Source organism: Cyprinus carpio, chromosome B6, assembly GCF_018340385.1.
Source record: "Cyprinus carpio isolate SPL01 chromosome B6, ASM1834038v1, whole genome shotgun sequence".
In the NCBI taxonomy this organism is placed as follows: domain Eukaryota; kingdom Metazoa; phylum Chordata; class Actinopteri; order Cypriniformes; family Cyprinidae; genus Cyprinus; species Cyprinus carpio.
Window position 1 is genome coordinate 19614517 of NC_056602.1, and position 19855 is coordinate 19634371.

Sequence of the window (19855 nt, forward strand, 5' to 3'; positions counted from 1 at the left end):
TGGATTGTGCCTATATTTATCCCCCATCTTGCCTGCTGTCAAACTGAGTTTTTCCTTGTGCATTACGGATTTAATACAGAGGAAACAACTGTCTTCGAGGAGTATGAGACAGACATTCAGCATTAGCTAGTTCACTGTGGGACTGAAGTCTCTGGCTGCAATTTGCTATGGTAAAAGAAATAGAATTCTTTGATTGGTGTAAAGGACACATGAAGGTTGTACAGAATACGTCTCTCTCGCTGAACTCGAGAATTAGGTGTACCAGCCATATCATCAGTCACTGTCATTTTATGTTACAATATATATAAAATAAAATAAAAAGAACCCTTGGATTTTCTTTACCGGAGTTTATAAGCACGCAGATTTGTTTTGAAAATAAATTAAAAACATACAGGCAACAGTTTGCTTCCTTTTTTTTAAGGCACAGGGGAATAGTCTAAACTAATAGAGAAAGGCACGTTGGCAAAATAATCAAAGCAATTTCAATTACTCTGTGCTGTGCTAAATTGTTGGAGCTTGACATTGATTTTTCTGGTACCTTTCAGTAAGCTCACTAGAGATTTACAGCTTATATATGAATATATCTATTGGATGTGCATACATATTAAATGCATGTATATACATTACTGTTTGAAAATACATTACGCCACATATCAGATATAAGCTAATTCTTTTTGGGAATCTGAAAAATGACACAAGATTGAATTATCTTTAGATAAACAGACTCCATTATGCACTAACTGATCTTGATATATAGCGATGGTTTAACAAATAGCTCTTTACAGTAAATAGTAGTAAATATCAGTATTTTCCATGCTTCCCAAAAAGCAATTGCTCAGCTATATCAATAATGAAGCTACTACAGTGGAAACAAGGTTATGTTTCTCAGTTGAGGTAATATGACTGAATGGAGCATGTGTACAAAGAATATTTGGGCGAGTGTGTAGCCTGGAGTCTGTCTGACTGTTTGCTTCATTTGCTTGAGTTAGGGCATCTACTCCAGCAGGACAAAATCTATGGGCCATGGGCACATATCTTAAACAATCTATCATATAGGGAGATCATTGTCAAAATGACCAGGTCCAATAAGAACTAGTTCTGTAGTATAAACCATATTTTATTTAGCCAACCAGAGTGTACGAAATGCATCACAGCACACCACTCAAATTAAATCTAAACCAAAACATTAATTAAATTAAACAAAACAATACAAACAAAATAATAAATTATATGTTAAAAAATTAATTAATTAATTAATTTAAATGTTACAAAATAAATAGTATTTATTTATGTTTATGCTATTGACACTTTTTCTAAGTTCTATATTTTAACAGCACTGTAACATTCACTTCTGGCCACAAGTACACTTAGATTCCTTTTCACTGGATACTTTTTTTTTATAAACAGCCCACCAGCGTAGTTATGTGAAGTAGGCCAACCAGCATTTCGCCTGCTGCTGTAGCTCTCTTCAGGTTTTCCTCACTGATATAGAGAAAATGGCAGTCTGTGCAAACAGACTGGGTGTGTTTTAATAATATCCTATACTGGCTGGAGGTAGCAGTGTGGGTAAATTGATTTAGGAAGTTCATGCATGAGACAGAGTTGCTTCCATTTCTGGCAGAGTCAGACTCAGATTTGTCTCACAGTTGAGCAACATCTGCATTCCCCTACGGTATGGAAGACAAATTGATTTTATCTTTTCCAGCCTGTCAGCAGTGTGACAGAACATTATAAAACAAAATACAACCACTGAATCCACAGGATGTCTAGGCCTGTACCTCATTCCACTCCCTAGTCACCTATGATGTGATTCAGTATTGTGAACACGAATTTGGCCACTACATCCACTAAAAACTTGGACACTGATGATTCAATTACCTGCAACACAACTACAAGGTCACTCGTTAAAATCTAGCTATATAACACGCCATGACCAATATCCTTTGTTTGTTTTGGGGGGTTTTGTGTATCCACTAAGCTGTTAAAATTACAGAGCTGCTTTGAAATATGCACTTGTCCTCTGATTCTGACTTTTATTAAAGCAAAAATGCCAAGGTTGTGCAAAACTAGCAATTGTCAAAGACTGAAAAAAAAAACATACATATTTTTTTTAGATTTATTGTTAATGATACATTCTGGAAAGAGAGTGAGCATTTCAGTGCACAGAAGAAAAAAAAATATTTGACATTGGGACATGACTAGATTCCCACAAATTCCCTGGGCAGTGTACTGCTGAACTAGGGAGCAGATTGAGACGCACTCTAGGTAACATGGTAAAATGAATCAGCATTTAACATTACCATTCAAAAAAATAATGTTATTAATATAAAATTACTGTTATTATTGAAATTTAAACAAATCCATCATTAAGCCGTGTTAACTTAAACTGTTGCTTCTGGCCAAAAGTAAAAAGGTTCATAATCCATAAGCTTCATACTGCGGGAAAAAAGTCCAGTCCCTGTTGTCCTTACATCAAAATGTACTGACAGAGTCATTTAGAACTGTTTTGGATTGTTTTCACTTGTAAAAAGTGCTTGATCTGTGCATATTTTTCTCTTGAATTAGACTAGATGATATTTTCACTGCAGAAATAAATATTAAAGGACTTACATTATAGCCGGAAGCTATTTTTCTTACAAGCGCACAGCTTTTCACTTCACAAGATGTCAACTGATAGACCAGTGTTGTGTTGATTACTTGTAGATTATTGTGATGTTATAAACAGCTATTTGGACTGTCATTCTGATGGCACCCATTCACTGCAGAAGATCATTTTTTTATACAAGTGATGTAATGCTAAATTTCTCAAAATCTGTTCTAAAGAAGAAACGATTTTTCTTAGTAAGGGTAAGTAAATTTTCAGCAAATTTTCATTTTGGGGTGAGAACTGTTCCTTTAATGTTTTTTAATGATGGGTGAAGGTTGGCATCAATGTGAAGGCCATTGTATTTAACCAAATTCTGTATAATGGTTTTTCAATAGTAAGAATATACAACACATAACAAATCATGCGTTTCATTAAATGTTGTAGGAGAAACAATGTTCAAACATCTGATACTCTAAGCAACTTAAAACATGATGAAAAACAGATTAACTGCAGGAACCAAAATGCTAGCAAAATCTCTTAACAAAAGTTTAAACTTATTTTTAAAAGTAAGTTTATTTTTATTGTTCACTGGCCAACAGAGAAAATCGAAGTAGAGCTTCATTTGCTATCAATCTTTTCCATTTTCATATACTGCAGTCTTAAGGGTGAAAACACTAGAGATACTACATTAGCTTAGACTCTCATTAGCTGGTGGAGCTGCTATTGAACTGTTAGACATTTTCATTCTCACCTTTACTTCAACTGGAGAGTACAGTCAGAGCCCATGGGAGAACACACTGCGAACAGGCTGAGCACAGTGTGTCGAGAATGAGTGATGATGTAAATGCATGGCCTGAAATGAGCAATATCACATCAGAAAGCATGTGTTTCCTTGCCCCCAAGATAAACATAACTCATTATATCTTAGCATTGATATATTATATACGTACTATAATGTGCATTGCTGTACTTTTTAACATTTGCATTCAGATACCATATTGTTTCTGTTTCCCGAGTGTGACACTTTTAAAATATGTGGTAATGTTCAGAACACAGGGGATACATTCATTAAAGATTTGTTATAATGAAAGATTTGGTCATTGTAAGCAAAGGTAGGAGTGAAAAAGCTTTGCATATTTGCAGAGAAAAGCCGGCACTGGGATTTAGGTCACATAAGTAAACCTGACTTAAACACTTTGGGGTCCATGTGAACCTTAATAACAATTCAGTTCATGGATGGCCTACTGTGCAAGCCAGCGGAAGCATTACTGGAATCAAAGTGACCTACAGGTCTGAAACTTTCATCCCCTGACAAAGAAATCAAGATTTAGTATGTAGGGCACACAGAACTAAGGAAAGGAGAGGTCCTTTGCTTTCTTCTCTCATTGTTAAGGCCTTTTATGAAGACCACTGCAATCCTTTTTATCTGTAAATTTACATGAGCTATTTTTGGCATGAAATGATAATCAGGGTTACTTAGCATGTAATGCAGAATAACAAATCAATTATGTCTGACTCTGTAGTTTTTCTGAGTTAATTTAATATCTACGTTTCCCAATAAATCAAATGCACATTGACAAAGTACCCAATCCTACCTTTGTCTTCAACAAACCTATTTACAAGAGCAATTTTTACATACCTCTTTGCTAAAATATGCATTTTGTAAATTGGTACTACATTGATACTTTCACAAGTGCTTTAACATTCACAGAAGAAAATGATATTGATAGGTTCATTAAAATGTTATTTCTTTTATTTATGGTTAATTAACAGTCTCCCTGTTTATGCCATAACTATCCTTACCTATTTTCCAGGGGCCATAGGCGGAGTTTCACTTTTATGCTTGGGGGGGCACCCACTGGCAGATGAGCCACGAACACTTTTTTTTTTATTTGTTCTATATTTCATATATTTTTTATAATATATATTCGACAGTAAAATACATAATAAATAAATAAATAAATAAATAAATAAATAAAACATTTTTCCCGAGGGTAGGCACAGAGTTTTTTTTTTTATTTATTTTTTTATGGAGGACCAAATGATCAGTGAGAGCAAAACGAATGTGCCACACGTTTCAAACTCAACTAAATGGTAAAATACATATATCAAGAGCATGCTCACAGATGAAAACAGAGAACAAAACAGCATTGGATGAAGTGGATTAGAGCCCTGCAGGGCCCTCAAATATAGGCCCTAGCCAGTCTTTTTTCCCCATTTCCCCAAAACAGCTTATACTACTCTTTCAGCTATTAAAGTAGTTCAGTTTTGTATGTAATGGAAAAGTGAATATATTTCGTTTAGTTTTTTATAATTTAATTTAGATAAACGTTTGGAGCATTTTTTTGTTCCTTAAATGTAAGCGGCCAGCGGCAGACAGTGAATTGATCATAGCATATATGTTTAATCAATTTAGCCTTCTCAAATCATCACATCTTATATATAAATCTATATTTATAACAGTTGAAGCATATTACAATGTTAGTTTAAATGTTTAACCTAGATAAATGTGCGCTGTTAGACGCTTATCCAGTCGTTTGTGTGGAGAGTGGAAGCCGCAGGACATGGAGGCGCCAGCGCGATCAATAGTATTTTTTTCTAGCAGTGGAAACAACTTAAAATACGCAGTCATTTTTGCTCATAAAGGTAAGAGGAATACATCATTTTAAACTATAAAGGGTCTAGTTTTGTTTGTGTGCACTCACAATATCAACAACACGTTGTGTTTTATAAAATAAAGAAAACAAACGCTTTCTGCCGTCTCGGTCTTGAACAGGAGTACTTCACAATGATTTTTTTTTCTTAGGTTCAATGATGAACCTAAACTCAGTGAATTGCCTCACAGAAATGATAAAAAAAAATATATAGAAAGCTTTAAATTACTTCTTTAAAATGAAATAATTCAAATTGAAAATAGAAACTCTTTCATTGTGTAATCCGTGCATTTCTCTCTAAAGGCACATCCAATGAGATGGCGAGTAATTTTTTTCATAACCATAATTGATGGATGTCTAAAATCTAAAAATAAGGAAAAGCCTAAAACAGGCCCGATTATAATTTGCATTTTATTTTATAATTCTGTACAATAAAAATAAAAAATAAAAAAAACATACATATGGCATATGTAAAACTTTGTCCTGTAATTGTATAGAAAATTATATAAAAAAAAAAATTTCTTCTGATTTTTATGTTGCTCTGTTCTGAATACCTTAAAATTTAAAGGACTTGCTGCAACACAATTTTGTCTGATATATGAATTAAAAATTATCCTATTTAAAAAAAAAAATATTATCCATTCAGCAAATGCTTTAAAAACCAGCTTTAAAAAACACTTTATTGCATTCCAGATGCTTTTAAAGTACTTTTCACTATAAATTTTATGGGCAGCTTGAATTTTAAATATTGTCATGAATTATTTGTATTCCCATTTGTAAAATAGCCAACAAATTAATTGTTGCGGGCTAACCCGATCTCATGATGAAATATAGCGCGGTTTTCTGCTTCTATTTGGCGTAATATGTATATGCAGAAATTTACTTTGGCATGCAAAAGACTGATAAATTCATAATTAATGGCATGGCTGGTTCAGTCGACAGAAATGCGGGACACACGGGCCTATAATAACTGCTGAAATGTTTGCGGGGCAAATCTCAGGTCAGTCTAAGCGCTCATGGTATGCACAGTCATCTTTAAGTTTCTAAAGAGTAATCGACGATGCTATCGCACATTTCACAAGATCCACTTCAGCTGTCACTAGCCAAGGGTGAATAAGCCTTGTGTATGTGCTTTAACTGAATCACGCGCCACACTCAAGGCCATCGCTTCAAATCGCCTGTCCAATTCAGCCAGAAATGACTCAGTCCACCATATTTTTATTAGCGAGTTTATAAAGAAAACAACGAATATTTGTTAACTTGCTAAAGCTGGAAAATAACGAAATGAGAGTCCTCTCATGTCCTCTCAAGTTAAGAACCATCCGCGACTCGGGAGGATATGGGACTTAAATAATTCATTTAACCCAAAACGTACTTATTCTAACCACTAAAAAATAATAAAATAATACAAATGAAATGAGGAGAAAATGTTAATTATTTAATTTTTTATAATTCATTTATACCCCATAAAAAATAATTACTGGCTCTCGTCTGGGGGGGCATTACCCCCCCTAGCCCCCCCTAAACTCCGCCTATGCCAGGGGCCTTATGCAGAAGGAAAGAAGAAGGTTCTTACATGGAAAGAAACACTCTCATTAAAGAAATGCTGCCATAGTACCCATGTTATTTGGTTATTTGGCAAGCACTTACTACAGGAATGGTCTCTCAGGAGTAACCTGGGGTCAAGTGTTTTGTTTATAGAAACTCAGTAGCTCTCCAGTTAATGGATAAGCTCCATGAAACTAAGGCCACTGGATTACCAGCCCAGATAGTAATGTATCCATAAAATGGATTTTTATCACTTTATAAAATGTATTTTAAATAGATAGGCTATTAAAAGTTTTTAATTTGTTAGAAAATTAATTAGCCAAAGTACCATTTGAAATAATACAATACTGTAGCTAATTATATAATTATTTGTTTATTTTTTAGATTTATCAGATGTTTTTTGTTGTTTACAAGAAAAAACGTTACTTGCCTACAACACAAAGCAAAAGAAAAAGAGATAGTGTATCTTAAGTATATATATATATATATATATATATATCATTGCACATATACTGCAATTTTTAGAATGCAATATATACACACAAGTTTAGTAACGTTAAAGAAGTCATATTGTGAGAATTTTTTTTTTTCCTTGATCTTACAGTAAAAGAGTTCATTGCACATATACTGCAATTTTTAGAATGCAAAACCTCTTTCCAAGTCCAAAAAGAATGTTCTATAAACTAATTTATGTCTACTAAAATGCTTAGTTTTAAGATTCTCTTGGGTGACTTGGCTCTTGGGAGGGGAATGTATGATATAACAATGTTTTAAAAAAAAAAAAAAAAAAAAAAACTTATATAACATTCTTCAGAAACATGTTTATATATGAAACACAGAAACTTCGTCACGGCTGAATGTAAAGATGAATTTTAAATAATTTATTGTAGGTTTAGCAGTGAAACACACCCAAACTGCAATATTTTTTAGCTCCTCTTACCTCACTTACACCACTATGCATTGTATTATAGATTGTATTGACAGAAGAGTGGTTTGGTCAGTTGCTTGAATTCAGTAACAGTACACGTGTTTCAATTTTAACATCCTTGTTTTTCTAGAAATAGCCCTGCTCTCCTACTTTTTACTACTGTTTTCTTTTCTTTTTCACAGATGCTGCCAGGTATCATAAAACATTCTCCAAACTCTCAGCCCTGAAATACATCTTACAAGTACATAGTTGATCTGAAGATCAAGGCCATTATCCTACCAGCCCACAATCTTGTCCAAACCAGTGGACAAGAAATTAATAGCTGATAAACTGTCAAACTTGCAGCCCAACAATACCAACCATTGAAAACTTTCATGTAAAAAGTTCTACCCTCCCCAATAATGTGCACTCAGCATGTCCATGCAGTACCTGACAAACCTGTGTTACCAGATGATGCACCTACTTGAATGCAAAATCCAAACAATCATCTTGTCAAAGTTGCATTGTTAATGAAGTTGGGTTTATTTTTTTTTAACCATGACAGGTTATGCAATGCAATAGACAGTTTAACATGATAGCCTCTAATTTTCTTGAGTACTTAATCCTAAAACATATACACCTTGTGTATACCCTTGTGTTGATACCCTTTGAAATAAATTACATGTCACTTAGATGCCTCTGCTTAGTATAAATGTACTTAGTCCTTACTTTTGCTGTTTGCCAATGCAAATAATTGATTTTACTAAACTGCTACTCACTTGATTTCAGTTGTTGTGATTGTTATCTGCCAATTTCCAAGTATTTTGGGACTGGTTCGTGCAGAGTCTCCAGAGAAATAATATACCTCTCAACAATGTCATTAGGTACAGACAAAATTTCTCGATTTTGTCAGGTTAATGGTTGGGTGAGCATCGCAACACCATGATAAGTCTCTCAATAGCACCTTAGCTTTACAAATGTATTCTTCACATGCTACTGAAAGGGAGAAGTCATATATCCAAGCTCTGTACATTGGCTGACACTTTAGACCATCTTAATAAATGATTAATAGAAAAGAGTACTCAGTTTATCTTTTCTAGAAGCTGTTATGGTTCCTGGTTGAAGATACACTAGAGTCCAATATACTGCACATTTATTTTGTAACACTGACAGGTACCAGCAAGTTCAACTCCTTTGGTTTTGGGAGAGGCTTTGTGGTTCCAATTTATAATTTTCTGTTACATGACTTAAGGTGAGATGCATTCCAGAGTCTACAGGTCATAGTGTATTTCCTTACATGCTTTCATGTTAACTTGAGAGATGATGACATTGTATCAACGCATGTGACCTTTATAGGGCTTTTTTTCCCTACTTTATTCTCAGCTTTAGTCTTGGTTTATATGTTGTATGACCCAGCTTGTACAGATACAGACAAATCCACCATCCCCTATGAACATTACAGCTTCTCACAAGTCTAGGTTGGTATTTTCCCTTTCAGTTTAGAGAGGTTTTGCTTTGGTGTCAGTGTGGAAGAACACTTTTTTTTTTTTGGCTTATGTGCAGACCAGGTAAACATTGTTTTGTTTTGTAAACAAAAAAAAATAATTTATGCTCTTTTTTATTTTTTTATTTTTTATGTTTATACCTCAATGACTGTTTTCATATCTGTTCAAAAAAAATCTGTTTTAAAAAAAAAACACTTTGAGGAAGAGAGCAATATTTGTAATAAAACAATAAAAACAATAACATAATCTGAAATATTCAGAACACTATATATTAAAACAGACAGGAAGCATGATTTTCAGTTAATAATTTCTTCGTCTTGGCCTCTCACTCATACAAAGATATCACATGCTTTGGAAGATTTCGAAGAGAGTAGATTGATAGTATAGACTACTTTATCAGTACATCATTTGTCCTTGTTGGAGCTTGATAGCCCCTGTTCTTGTTGACTCTTGTTTGCGGAAAACAATGTACTGTGTGTGTGTGCGCGCCTGTAAATGATCAATCATATGAGTATCTAACAACATGAAGGCAAGTATATGATCACCCTTTTCAAGACAAACCTCCCTAACAAGCTAGAAGGATCAAGGAAGAGTCAATAAACTACTATCTTCTTGCCAATCAAAAACAAATCAAACTTCCACCAGTACTTTAAAGACTAAAAGCAGTGCAATACCGTGCCAAAGTTTTATAGGAACTGGTTTTATATTGACTTGATCATTATTACAAGGCTAAGTTGGCATTTACAATTAATAATATTGTAACCATAATAAAAATAATGAGGTCACATTACATAAATGCAGAAATTTCAATCCTCTGATAAGAATGTGCAATGCCAAAAAAAAAAAAAAAATGGTTGTAATGGTGTGGTCTAAGGGAGTCTGTTATCACTAATGGGTTGTCACTTTCATCGTTACTGATCTTGCTCTTAAAGAATTACTGGAATGCAGCATCAGAGAATACATCCTGTAAACGCAGTGGCCTGGCCCTGAACAGAAAATATGTAGACTAATGGTGTACATAACACCTAACATAATAGTCTGACATTCATTTCTTTGGTGGAGATAAAAGACATCTTCATCGAATTTTTTTTTTTTTTTTTATCAAAGAACAAAGTGCTATAAATATTGTTTTACTTAGGCACTATTCTTCTGACTGCTTGTTTAATATGTAGTTCTGCATTTTTACTTTGCAAATAAATATAATTAAAACACTTTTTTTAATACAATAAAACCATCAGTGGGAACAAAAGATTTCAGTGTACTGTTAATTGAATGAATGAAATAACACCATCAGTAATATTAGTCACTGTGGTGTTGATTGATGAAGAGCAATATACTATTTTTTTTTTAATTTAAAGGGGGCTGAGGAAATTTCTAGAATAGTTAATTTCTAGAATTATCTGTAGACACATATAGATGTAAATATATTAGTACAAGTGTTACGGAGGCCATCGGGTAGGTGCTGTGCAGGTAAACCTCACTCCGTTGATCTCAAGAGGCACACTAGCGACTGATGCTAGTGGCTGCAGTCTTTAGCCTCCTTGTTAGTGTGCCCGCCTCCAATGCAGGAGACCCAGGTTTGAGTACCGCTCGGAGCGGGGCTGAGTAGGACCGGGGAGAGAGGGGTTACATTGGTGCCGTGACCCAGGTGGGAGTGAGGTTTGGGGGGTTGAGTGTAATGGAGGCCAGCGGGTAGGTGCTGTTCAGGTAAACCTCACTCCCCTGATCTCAAGAGACGCACTGGTGGTTGATGCTAGTGGCTGCAGTCTTTAGCCTCCTTGTTAGTCTTGAATCTTGTTCCAGATTCAAGATTCAAGATTTTTATTTGTCACATACATGGTTACAGGGAAAGTATATGACCAGCAGTGAAATGTAAGTCAGGTCCACTCCATGGACAGTTCAATTATTAAAGAATACAAACACAAGAAAATAATATATTAATATGGTATGGAAAAAGTAAGATAAAAAAAAAAGAATAAAATAAAAAGTGCAGGACAGTATTTTGTAGACTTAATATTAAGATGAGCAGGAATGTACAAGAGAAGAATGTGCAAACAGGTTGTACAGGGTATTTACATAGCAGCAATAGAGGCAGTAAAAAATAAATAAATAAATAAAAATAAATAATTATAGAAAATGCTGTGTGCTAGTGACAATGTCAGTATGTTAAGTATCTTACTGATAATTAAGTGAAGTCATGCAGAAGTTAAGAGACTGAGTTTGAGTTTAGGAGCCTGATGGCCTGTGGGAGGAATCTCCTCCTAAGTCTCTCAGTTTTTGCCATCAGGCTATGGAAGCGCATACCAGATGGCAGTAAAATGAAAAGACATTTACCAGGGTGGTTCGAGTCCTTACTGATTTTAACAGCTCTGCTTTTGCAGAGTTTGAGGAAGATGTCCTGTAGTAATAGTAATAGTTTTTAATCAAATAACTAAAAATAAGACAACACTCCTCAACGCCGTTTAAACAAACAGCAAAAAAGAGAGAGAACAGGCACCTTTGTTTATATTGCTGTGTGTAGAACAACGTTAGCTGCATTTTTTATATTTAATAAATATTTAATTTTAATAAAATGTAAATTCGTTCCACCTGCACTTCTTTTGGGCAGGTGTGTTCATGTAGAGATTTATAGATTTAAATATACATTTAAATTCAAAGAGACATTATCGATAGTCTATGCATGACCTGACGTTTTATACGTATCCAAAATAAGGAGATGTGAACATCATGGAGCACTGAACGGTCTCATGCAGTGCCTGTTTAATTTGTACTGGAAGCCAGAGGGTGCTCTTGCACAGAAAGTCCAAAACAGACCCATATAGAAGTAATAACTTATGACGTGCAGGAAATCCCTAATATGGACAAAACATCTGGCTATTGCTGTAGCTGAGCTGAATAAAAAGCAGAAACTTTTTACTGATGAAATGTGAAGACAATAAACACATGATTGTGAAAATATATGGTTTATGTGTGTTTTTGAAGTTATCTCCAGATAATAAATAAATAAACTATATGAATGATGCAGTACTGATTGACATATAATTTAGTATAGAAACTATAAAATATATTTCCTGCCTTATTATGTGATAAAAATGGGGAAAAGGTGTTCGTAGTAGCCTTTATAAACCAAACATAAAATTGTCATTAGGAAAATATTGAGCAAAAATATTATAGCCGCTTACTGCAGCTAACGTTACATACAGCAATATAACAACAGCTATGCATGCTCTCGTCACGTCGTTCTTGTAAAATAATATTAATTTAATAAGTAAACAACCACACTGCTCCTCTGAAAACTCCGCTTACCTGCAGCTGCGGACATTATTGAAATTATCTGATAGTGCTCAATTACTAAAGGTGTCTGAACGTGAGGGATTGTCCAGATGAAATCATCAGGTGAAAGGTCATCATGCAAATCATATTATTTACGGCTAAATTATTATTCATTAATTTTACTAATAGCTAGATTGTGCAGGCCTTCACAAAAGGGCATTTAATTACAAACAAACAAACAAATAAATAAATAAATAAATAATATAATACAATATTTAGTCCACCTCACCACTTCAAAATAATCAAAAATACACTCCAATTGTCACAAAATTGGCATGTCTATGCAAATGGCAATAAGATTATTTTTCTCACCGCACCACTTCCATCTCATCATGCAGACACTGTAAGTGTCACAAAATTGGCATGTCTTTTTACATGGGATATTGTAGATGAGGAGGCTGCATTAACTTTCGGGCCAATTAGAGGGGTTGTTTGAGATATATGCTGTAACCACCACCATCTTTATTTCCTACAAATTAAAATGTAACACTTATTCTTTTCCCTGTTGGATTTTAATATTGGTATTGTGGCCATCTCCTCTTCATCTCTCAGTGATGCAGGTGCACCCCCCCCCCCCCCCATTTAAAGTCTCTGCCTTCTTGCTGTTGGCTGAATAGAAGTCAAATGTTTATTTCATTACCCTAATTAAGAATTGTATGTTGGATTAGAGAACATTTAATTAGCCTATGTGAAAAGAGCATTAGACTATGGAAAAAGCCACTTCACACTGAAATAAACACTGGAGGATATATATTGAATATGTCAAATGTTTGTAAAGTCATGTAGCCTACATCCATAAACCTTTTACACTTGAAGCTTTATACTGTAAAAAGTAATCACTGAATCTACTTAAGAAAAGCGAGTAAACATAACTGATTTTTTTTTACAAATTTATTGAATTTACTTAATTACACTGTGTTATGTGAACTTTCAGTGGATGCAATAGTTAAACTAAACAACTTTAGTAAACAGTAGTTAAGAGCATCTAGTTTGTTGGATTAAAGGTCGGTTCCACTTTACTTAGTTATTATACTTACTAGGTTTTATTAAGTTACAGCTACTTTCAAGGCAAAAAACAAAAAACAAAAAAACAATTAACTTTCTTTTTTGAGTGGTGCTTACTTAAAATATTCAAGTAACTACAAAGGAACCAATGACATTAATAAACCAGTGAGAGGCAGCAGTGCAGTAATATGTTTCTAATGTGCAACATAACAACAGAAGAAGAAGAAAAGAAAAAGAGTCTTAATAGACTTTTCACCCATTTCCTCCATGTCTGCAGTTATCTTTCACTAGTTGGATTCACTCGTCTCCCAAAGTAATGTTGAATGTTGAATTTTCAATACAACTGAAATATTTGAGAGAACATCAACATTTTATTTTATTTTATTTTATTTTTTTAAACTCACCATTACAGTGATTAGCATTCTCTTTGGTTGGGCACTTGGAACTTTGTTTGCATTTTTATAGTTTTCTTTCTATTGATGTAGCAGTGCAGCATGAAATTGGAGTTATTTAACTTCAAGGCAAGAGAAGTAATAAATAGATTGCTTTTAGAAAGAGATCTATATTTGAATTAAATCATTATTGTATTGTTTTGTGATTATTAATGATTGTTTGCAATTTCATTGTTTTCATGAAAACCTTAAGAAGGCTTTTATTAGGTTGACATAATCCTTTCATATTTTTGGTAATATGCTGAAGTCACACACAGACTTCAACATTCAAGACACAAATCACAACAATGGTAACAATTCAGTTTCATTTATTTTTACTAATTGTACCAACCATTTTATTTGCTATTGTTGTTGTGCTACTACTGACACAAGGCAGCAAATAAAATAGAAAAAATAAAAACAACAACTGTAAAACAAAGCAATTTATTAATGGCGCAATGCATTCTGGGAGTCAGTAATTCTGAATAGTAATGTTCCTCAGATCACAGATTCAGTTAAGCTGTTCAGAAACCAAAAACTCAGATTTTCCCATCTCAGGGTAAGTCAACTCAGAGTTTGTTGAACCTCTTTTCTGGAATACACCCCTGCTTACGCTGAGTAAAAAAGATAAACAAATATCTATATCTGAGAGGATTTTGCTTTTGTTTTTGCATCTCATCAGATACAAGGAAACTGACATACAATGTGCCCTCAGATAATAAAACACTATGTGTCCTTTTGTAAACCTGCTAGGGAAACATTGTTTACAATCAGATAAACCATGTAGTCCATGAAATAAGAGTTTAAAACTCAATTTATCAGCAAATAAGTTTTTTGGCAATAGAAATATAAGCAGTGATTAATTGGTTGGTTTACTCAACTGGTTGCTTATATCTTCTTAACTAATACTTTGAGCAGATAAAAGTAGGCCTACTAATAAAATATTTATAAATAAATCTACCAATATTATCAGCTGATCACTGGAAGCAGCCTATTTGATAAGCTTTCTTAAAACCCTTGATCAGAATGAGGCCAGGATGCATCAAGGACTAGTAGTAGAATCCAGGGGTGGCACTTCCATATGGCAGAGTATGGCATATCCTAGCCCAGTCAGGTGTGCCGTGGAACATTATCCAAACTAATTCATAGGAATTAGCCACCTTGTAAAATACGTACGAATTGGTCGTGAGATAGCGTTGAATTTTGGACAAGTGTATTAAACAACAAGAAAAACTAAGCACCCATATAGCTACAATAAATGTTATAACCTTTAAGTTAATTGATAAAAGCGTAATGCAATGCAGTTACAGCCACAGATACAGTCAGCAGTTCTAATTGCAAACAAAACACTCTGTCTCTATCATTCACTGGTCAAAAACATTTTTAACCTATATTTCAAAGCCACAACACAAAATCTTAAAATCAAGTGTCTGATAAAACCACAATACCAACTCTGATGATGCAGTGTTTACTGAAAAAAAAAATCTCTTTCTATCTTCCCCCCATATATCTCAGGGCTTCAGTATGCCGTGGGATTTTTTATTTTATTTTATATATTTATTAACTATCCATGTAGAGTCCCTGTAAACCACAAATGCAAGTATGTGTGTGTGTGTGTGTGTGTGTGTGTGTGTGTGTGTGTGTGTGTTTATGCATGTATGTATGTATGTTTGAACGTCTTTGCAATGTGCTTGCTTATTTTGTAGCAAAGTCACCACAAAACATAATCATTACATAAGAACCCAGATACTGTCTTTCCTTAACAAACAACAAACTTTTTGTCATAAGTATGTGCGTGTGTACTGTATTTCTTTGTAGGAGGTGCTGCTTCATGATGTAATGACACACCTCAAGACAGCACTATAAAAACTTTTTGACAAAAGGTGAGTCACATGTTCCTATTGAAAGCAACCGACCAAATTACGAAGAAGAGAAATTGGCAGACATCTCCAGAACTTCTCTTCGGGAAAATCTGCAAGAATTTAAATGGCCAAAAACACCAATATTCGAATCAGTCTCCCAGCAGTCTGCTTTGTCTGGCAGATTGCAATGATTATCCTGTTTGGTGTGTTCGTCCGTTATAATGAGGAGTCTGACACTCGCTGGATCGAACACAGAAGAAGAAAAAATATTTCCACAAATTTAGAGAATGACTTTTACTATAGATATCCAAGTAAGTAACTAACATACCACAATGTTTTACTGCAACATTCTATATTTATTGCTATAGCATTGTTTAATAGTATACATTTTGAAGCACTAATTTTCTCTACTTTCTTTTTTTCTGTAGGTTTTCAGGATGTGCATGTGATGATCTTTGTTGGTTTTGGATTTCTAATGACCTTTCTGAAGCGTTATAGTTTTGGAGGAGTTGGCTTCAATTTTCTCATCGCAGCTTTTGGAATTCAGTGGGCTCTGCTGATGCAAGGCTGGTTTCATTACCTTGATGATGATGGGAAGATAAAAATTGGGGTTGAGAAGTAATTGATTTTTTTGTATTCTACTTTATGAATTACGACATTATGAAACATCATTGATATGTTCCCCTTAATGTTTAGGCACCCTTTACTCTATAGTGTCACTTGACTGACATGCTTTCTGTAGGATACTGATTTCATGTTCCATTTTTGAAGCGATGCTTAATATATACACCTTTAATCTCTATATGTAGAATTTAACTGTCATTTTTCAATTCAGCCTCATTAATGCAGATTTCTGTGTGGCCGGCTGTCTCATTGCATACGGCGCTTGCCTTGGAAAAGTCAGCCCAGTGCAACTGATGGTTCTTACTCTGTTTGGAGTCACCCTGTTTGCTGTTGAGGAGTATATAATTCTTGAACTCCTACATGTAAGTTTAAATCCTCTTATTGTCTTATTACCAACATAGGAGAAGGAATTTGTAATTTTTTATTATTTCATACTTGCATAGGCAAAAGATCCTGGTGGTTCCATGGTCATCCACACTTTTGGAGCATATTATGGTTTGACCATATCTTGGGTCTTATATCGACCAATGCTATCGCAAAGCAAACATTTACAGGGATCTGTTTACCACTCTGATGTGTTTGCAATGATTGGTGAGTATAGTGAAAGAATAGTGAAAGAAGCTTTTCTTCATTGCATCAAGTAGGGTATAACAAAAGCTCCCCTAAATAAATAATATAAATATAAATTCTGCATTTCCCCATCTGTCAGTCAAACCAGTTTAAAAAAAATAAATAAAAAAATAAAAAAATAAATTGAGTTTGAATCAAATGTCACCCTTTTGGCAATGACGAAAAGCGCTGGGTTGCTATTTGTTGCTAATTTAGTGTTTTGGAAGAAAATAAGAGCAAAAGTTCCCTTCGCCTCAGAGGCCTTTTCCTGTTGTATAGGTTATTAAAATGTTCAGAATAATTCCTATTTTTGTCCCTCTTCCTTTAACAGGCACTCTCTTTCTTTGGATGTACTGGCCCAGTTTTAATTCTGCTATTGCAGATCATGGAGATGGCCAGCACAGAGCTGTTATAAATACCTACCTCGCACTTGCTGCCTCAGTTCTCACTACCTTTGCCATTTCAAGTATCTCACAGAAACATGGAAAGCTTGACATGGTAACCGAATCTCTGGTTGAAAATCTGAGTTGATCTTTAATTTTTCATTCATAAAATAACCTTTGGAAATTATTTAGGTACATATTCAGAATGCTACCTTGGCTGGTGGTGTTGCAATGGGAACAGCTTCAGAGTTCATGATAACCCCTTACGGCTCTCTGATAGTGGGATTCTGCTCGAGCATTATTTCCACATTTGGATATATCTTTCTGACTGTGAGTTTTGCTGTGTTTTATAGTACTGAAAATATTCAAAATAACATGTTGAAGTACAATACGCATATTATTTATTCACAAGTGAAATGGATTGAAATGTACTTTATAATGCACTTTTTAATTGTCATACATTTTTTAAAATGTCCAAACTAATTTAAAATCTAAATTGAAGATTGTATAAGCATAAGTGATTAAGAAATCACTTTCTTATTATTTATTTAATTTTTTTTCTTTATTAGCCTTTTATGGAAAAAACTCTCAAGATACAAGACACGTGTGGAATACATAACCTACATGCAATGCCTGGAGTTATAGGTGGTATCGTTGGCGCAATTACTGCAGCCTCTGCCAGTGAATCAGTTTATGGACAAGAAGGGTAATTATATATGTGTGTATATATATATATATATATATATATATATATATATATATATATATATATATATATATATATATATATGTACATATATATATACACACACACACACACGCACACACAGTCTCAGTTGGCTTCTGTTTGTACTGTTGCGGTAGATAAAATAAAAGGAAAGGAAACTATTGCATGACGTGTCTTACTGTGGTTTCTGTTCAGGTTGATTAACACTTTCGACTTCAAGGAAGCCGTTGCTAACAGGACAGCCAACATTCAGGGTGGTTACCAGGCAGCTGGTCTTTTTGTAGCAATAGCATTTGGCCTTGTAGGTGGAGCTTTGGTTGGTGAGTGCAAATAAAGTTATACAGGTAAACTAATTTAGATGTTTTATAAATATGCATTAGAGCTGGTATTTTATGTTGTGTAATTTCCCAGGTGGGATATTAAAGCTGCCAATCTGGGGAGACCCAGCAGACGCCAACTGTTTTGATGATGAAGTTTACTGGGAGGTAAGAAAAGTGTTTTAGATGAACTACATGGTATTAAGTTAAACAGAACTGATAAATTTGAGTATTTCTTTGTCAAACAACTGCTTGGTTTATGAATGGGGGCAAATAGAATTTGTGTTGTTTATTTCTAGGTTCCTGAGGATGAGGATGAGAATATGCTCTCTAGTCACCCAAACATGAACCACGCAAGAGGCATGCCAGATGCGTGAGTATATCTCTTGTTAAGTTTAAAGTCACTTGATATTAAATTAAAATCAAGTTGCAGTTAAGAGATTAAGAAATTGCTGTTTAAAAAAATATTTAATGTAAATACTTTCTTTAAAACTGTTGGAATCTCTTATGTACACAGATATCAACGGAGTCATGTGTAAGAAAAAAAAAAACACCCTGAAAAACTCCACTTCCTGTAGAACTTCAGCTGTGAATGATGTTTGAATAAGAATGATAAAGGGTTTACAGACTGAGACAAGATAAGTTACTCAATGGAAATTTTTAAGTCTGTCATGTGCTGTGGGTTGTACAATGTCATAATCCTAAAGCATTTTGTCTGTAGCACCTGACTAACCAGTGCTGCCACTGCTACTTCCAAAAAAAAAAAAAAAAAAAAAAAAAAATCCAAACGTGTTTATTTCCTTTTTAAATGCTTTATATTCCTACACCAATGATGTGAAACTTTCGTATCTTTCTTTGCATCTTTTTGCATTACAACTTATAATAATTGATCTACAGAATAAAACAAGATTGACTTGTTTAAGCTATAGCCTATGAAAAGTTAACTACCCATGTTATTTGACCTCCCTAATAAAGTCAATTATTTATTTTTTATTTTTTGTTATCATATATCAGTTTTGTTGTTGTTGTTTTGAGCACTGAAGGACATTGACGCTACAATGTAATTGGCTTTGACAGGTGAATTTGCATATTTGCCTGAGGCCTTTATTTGAAGGAACACTCTGTGAGCAAAGAAACTTAATACTGTCTGGAATGTTGAGAGCTACATATTCATCAAAACTGTATGGGCAAAAGTCCAGTTCATTAAAATAATAAGTGATCATTACCATTAGACAGCATCAGATCTCCATAGAAGATATCTTGGAATCATTCTTTCCAATTATTGTCACTAAAATCGTACTAACATGGATAGTATCTTGTGTTTTCCCTTGTCCCTTGTCTTTTTGTTAACAATAAACCTTTC

At 34.1% G+C, this 19855-nt stretch overlaps 1 protein-coding gene across 1 annotated transcript; it reads left to right on the top strand.

The window, feature by feature from the left end:
* The first annotated feature begins 15757 nt into the window (after window positions 1-15757).
* On the top strand, window positions 15758-19485 carry rhcgl1 (Rh family, C glycoprotein, like 1). Its single transcript, XM_042726089.1, has 11 exons — window positions 15758-16143; window positions 16261-16450; window positions 16668-16818; window positions 16900-17047; window positions 17397-17563; window positions 17641-17778; window positions 18018-18154; window positions 18371-18495; window positions 18587-18660; window positions 18792-18865; window positions 19010-19485. Exons 1-11 carry the CDS (start codon window positions 15957-15959, stop codon window positions 19029-19031), a joined length of 1413 nt encoding a protein of 470 aa, XP_042582023.1. The 5' UTR covers window positions 15758-15956; the 3' UTR covers window positions 19032-19485.
* Window positions 19486-19855: the final 370 nt, after the last annotated feature.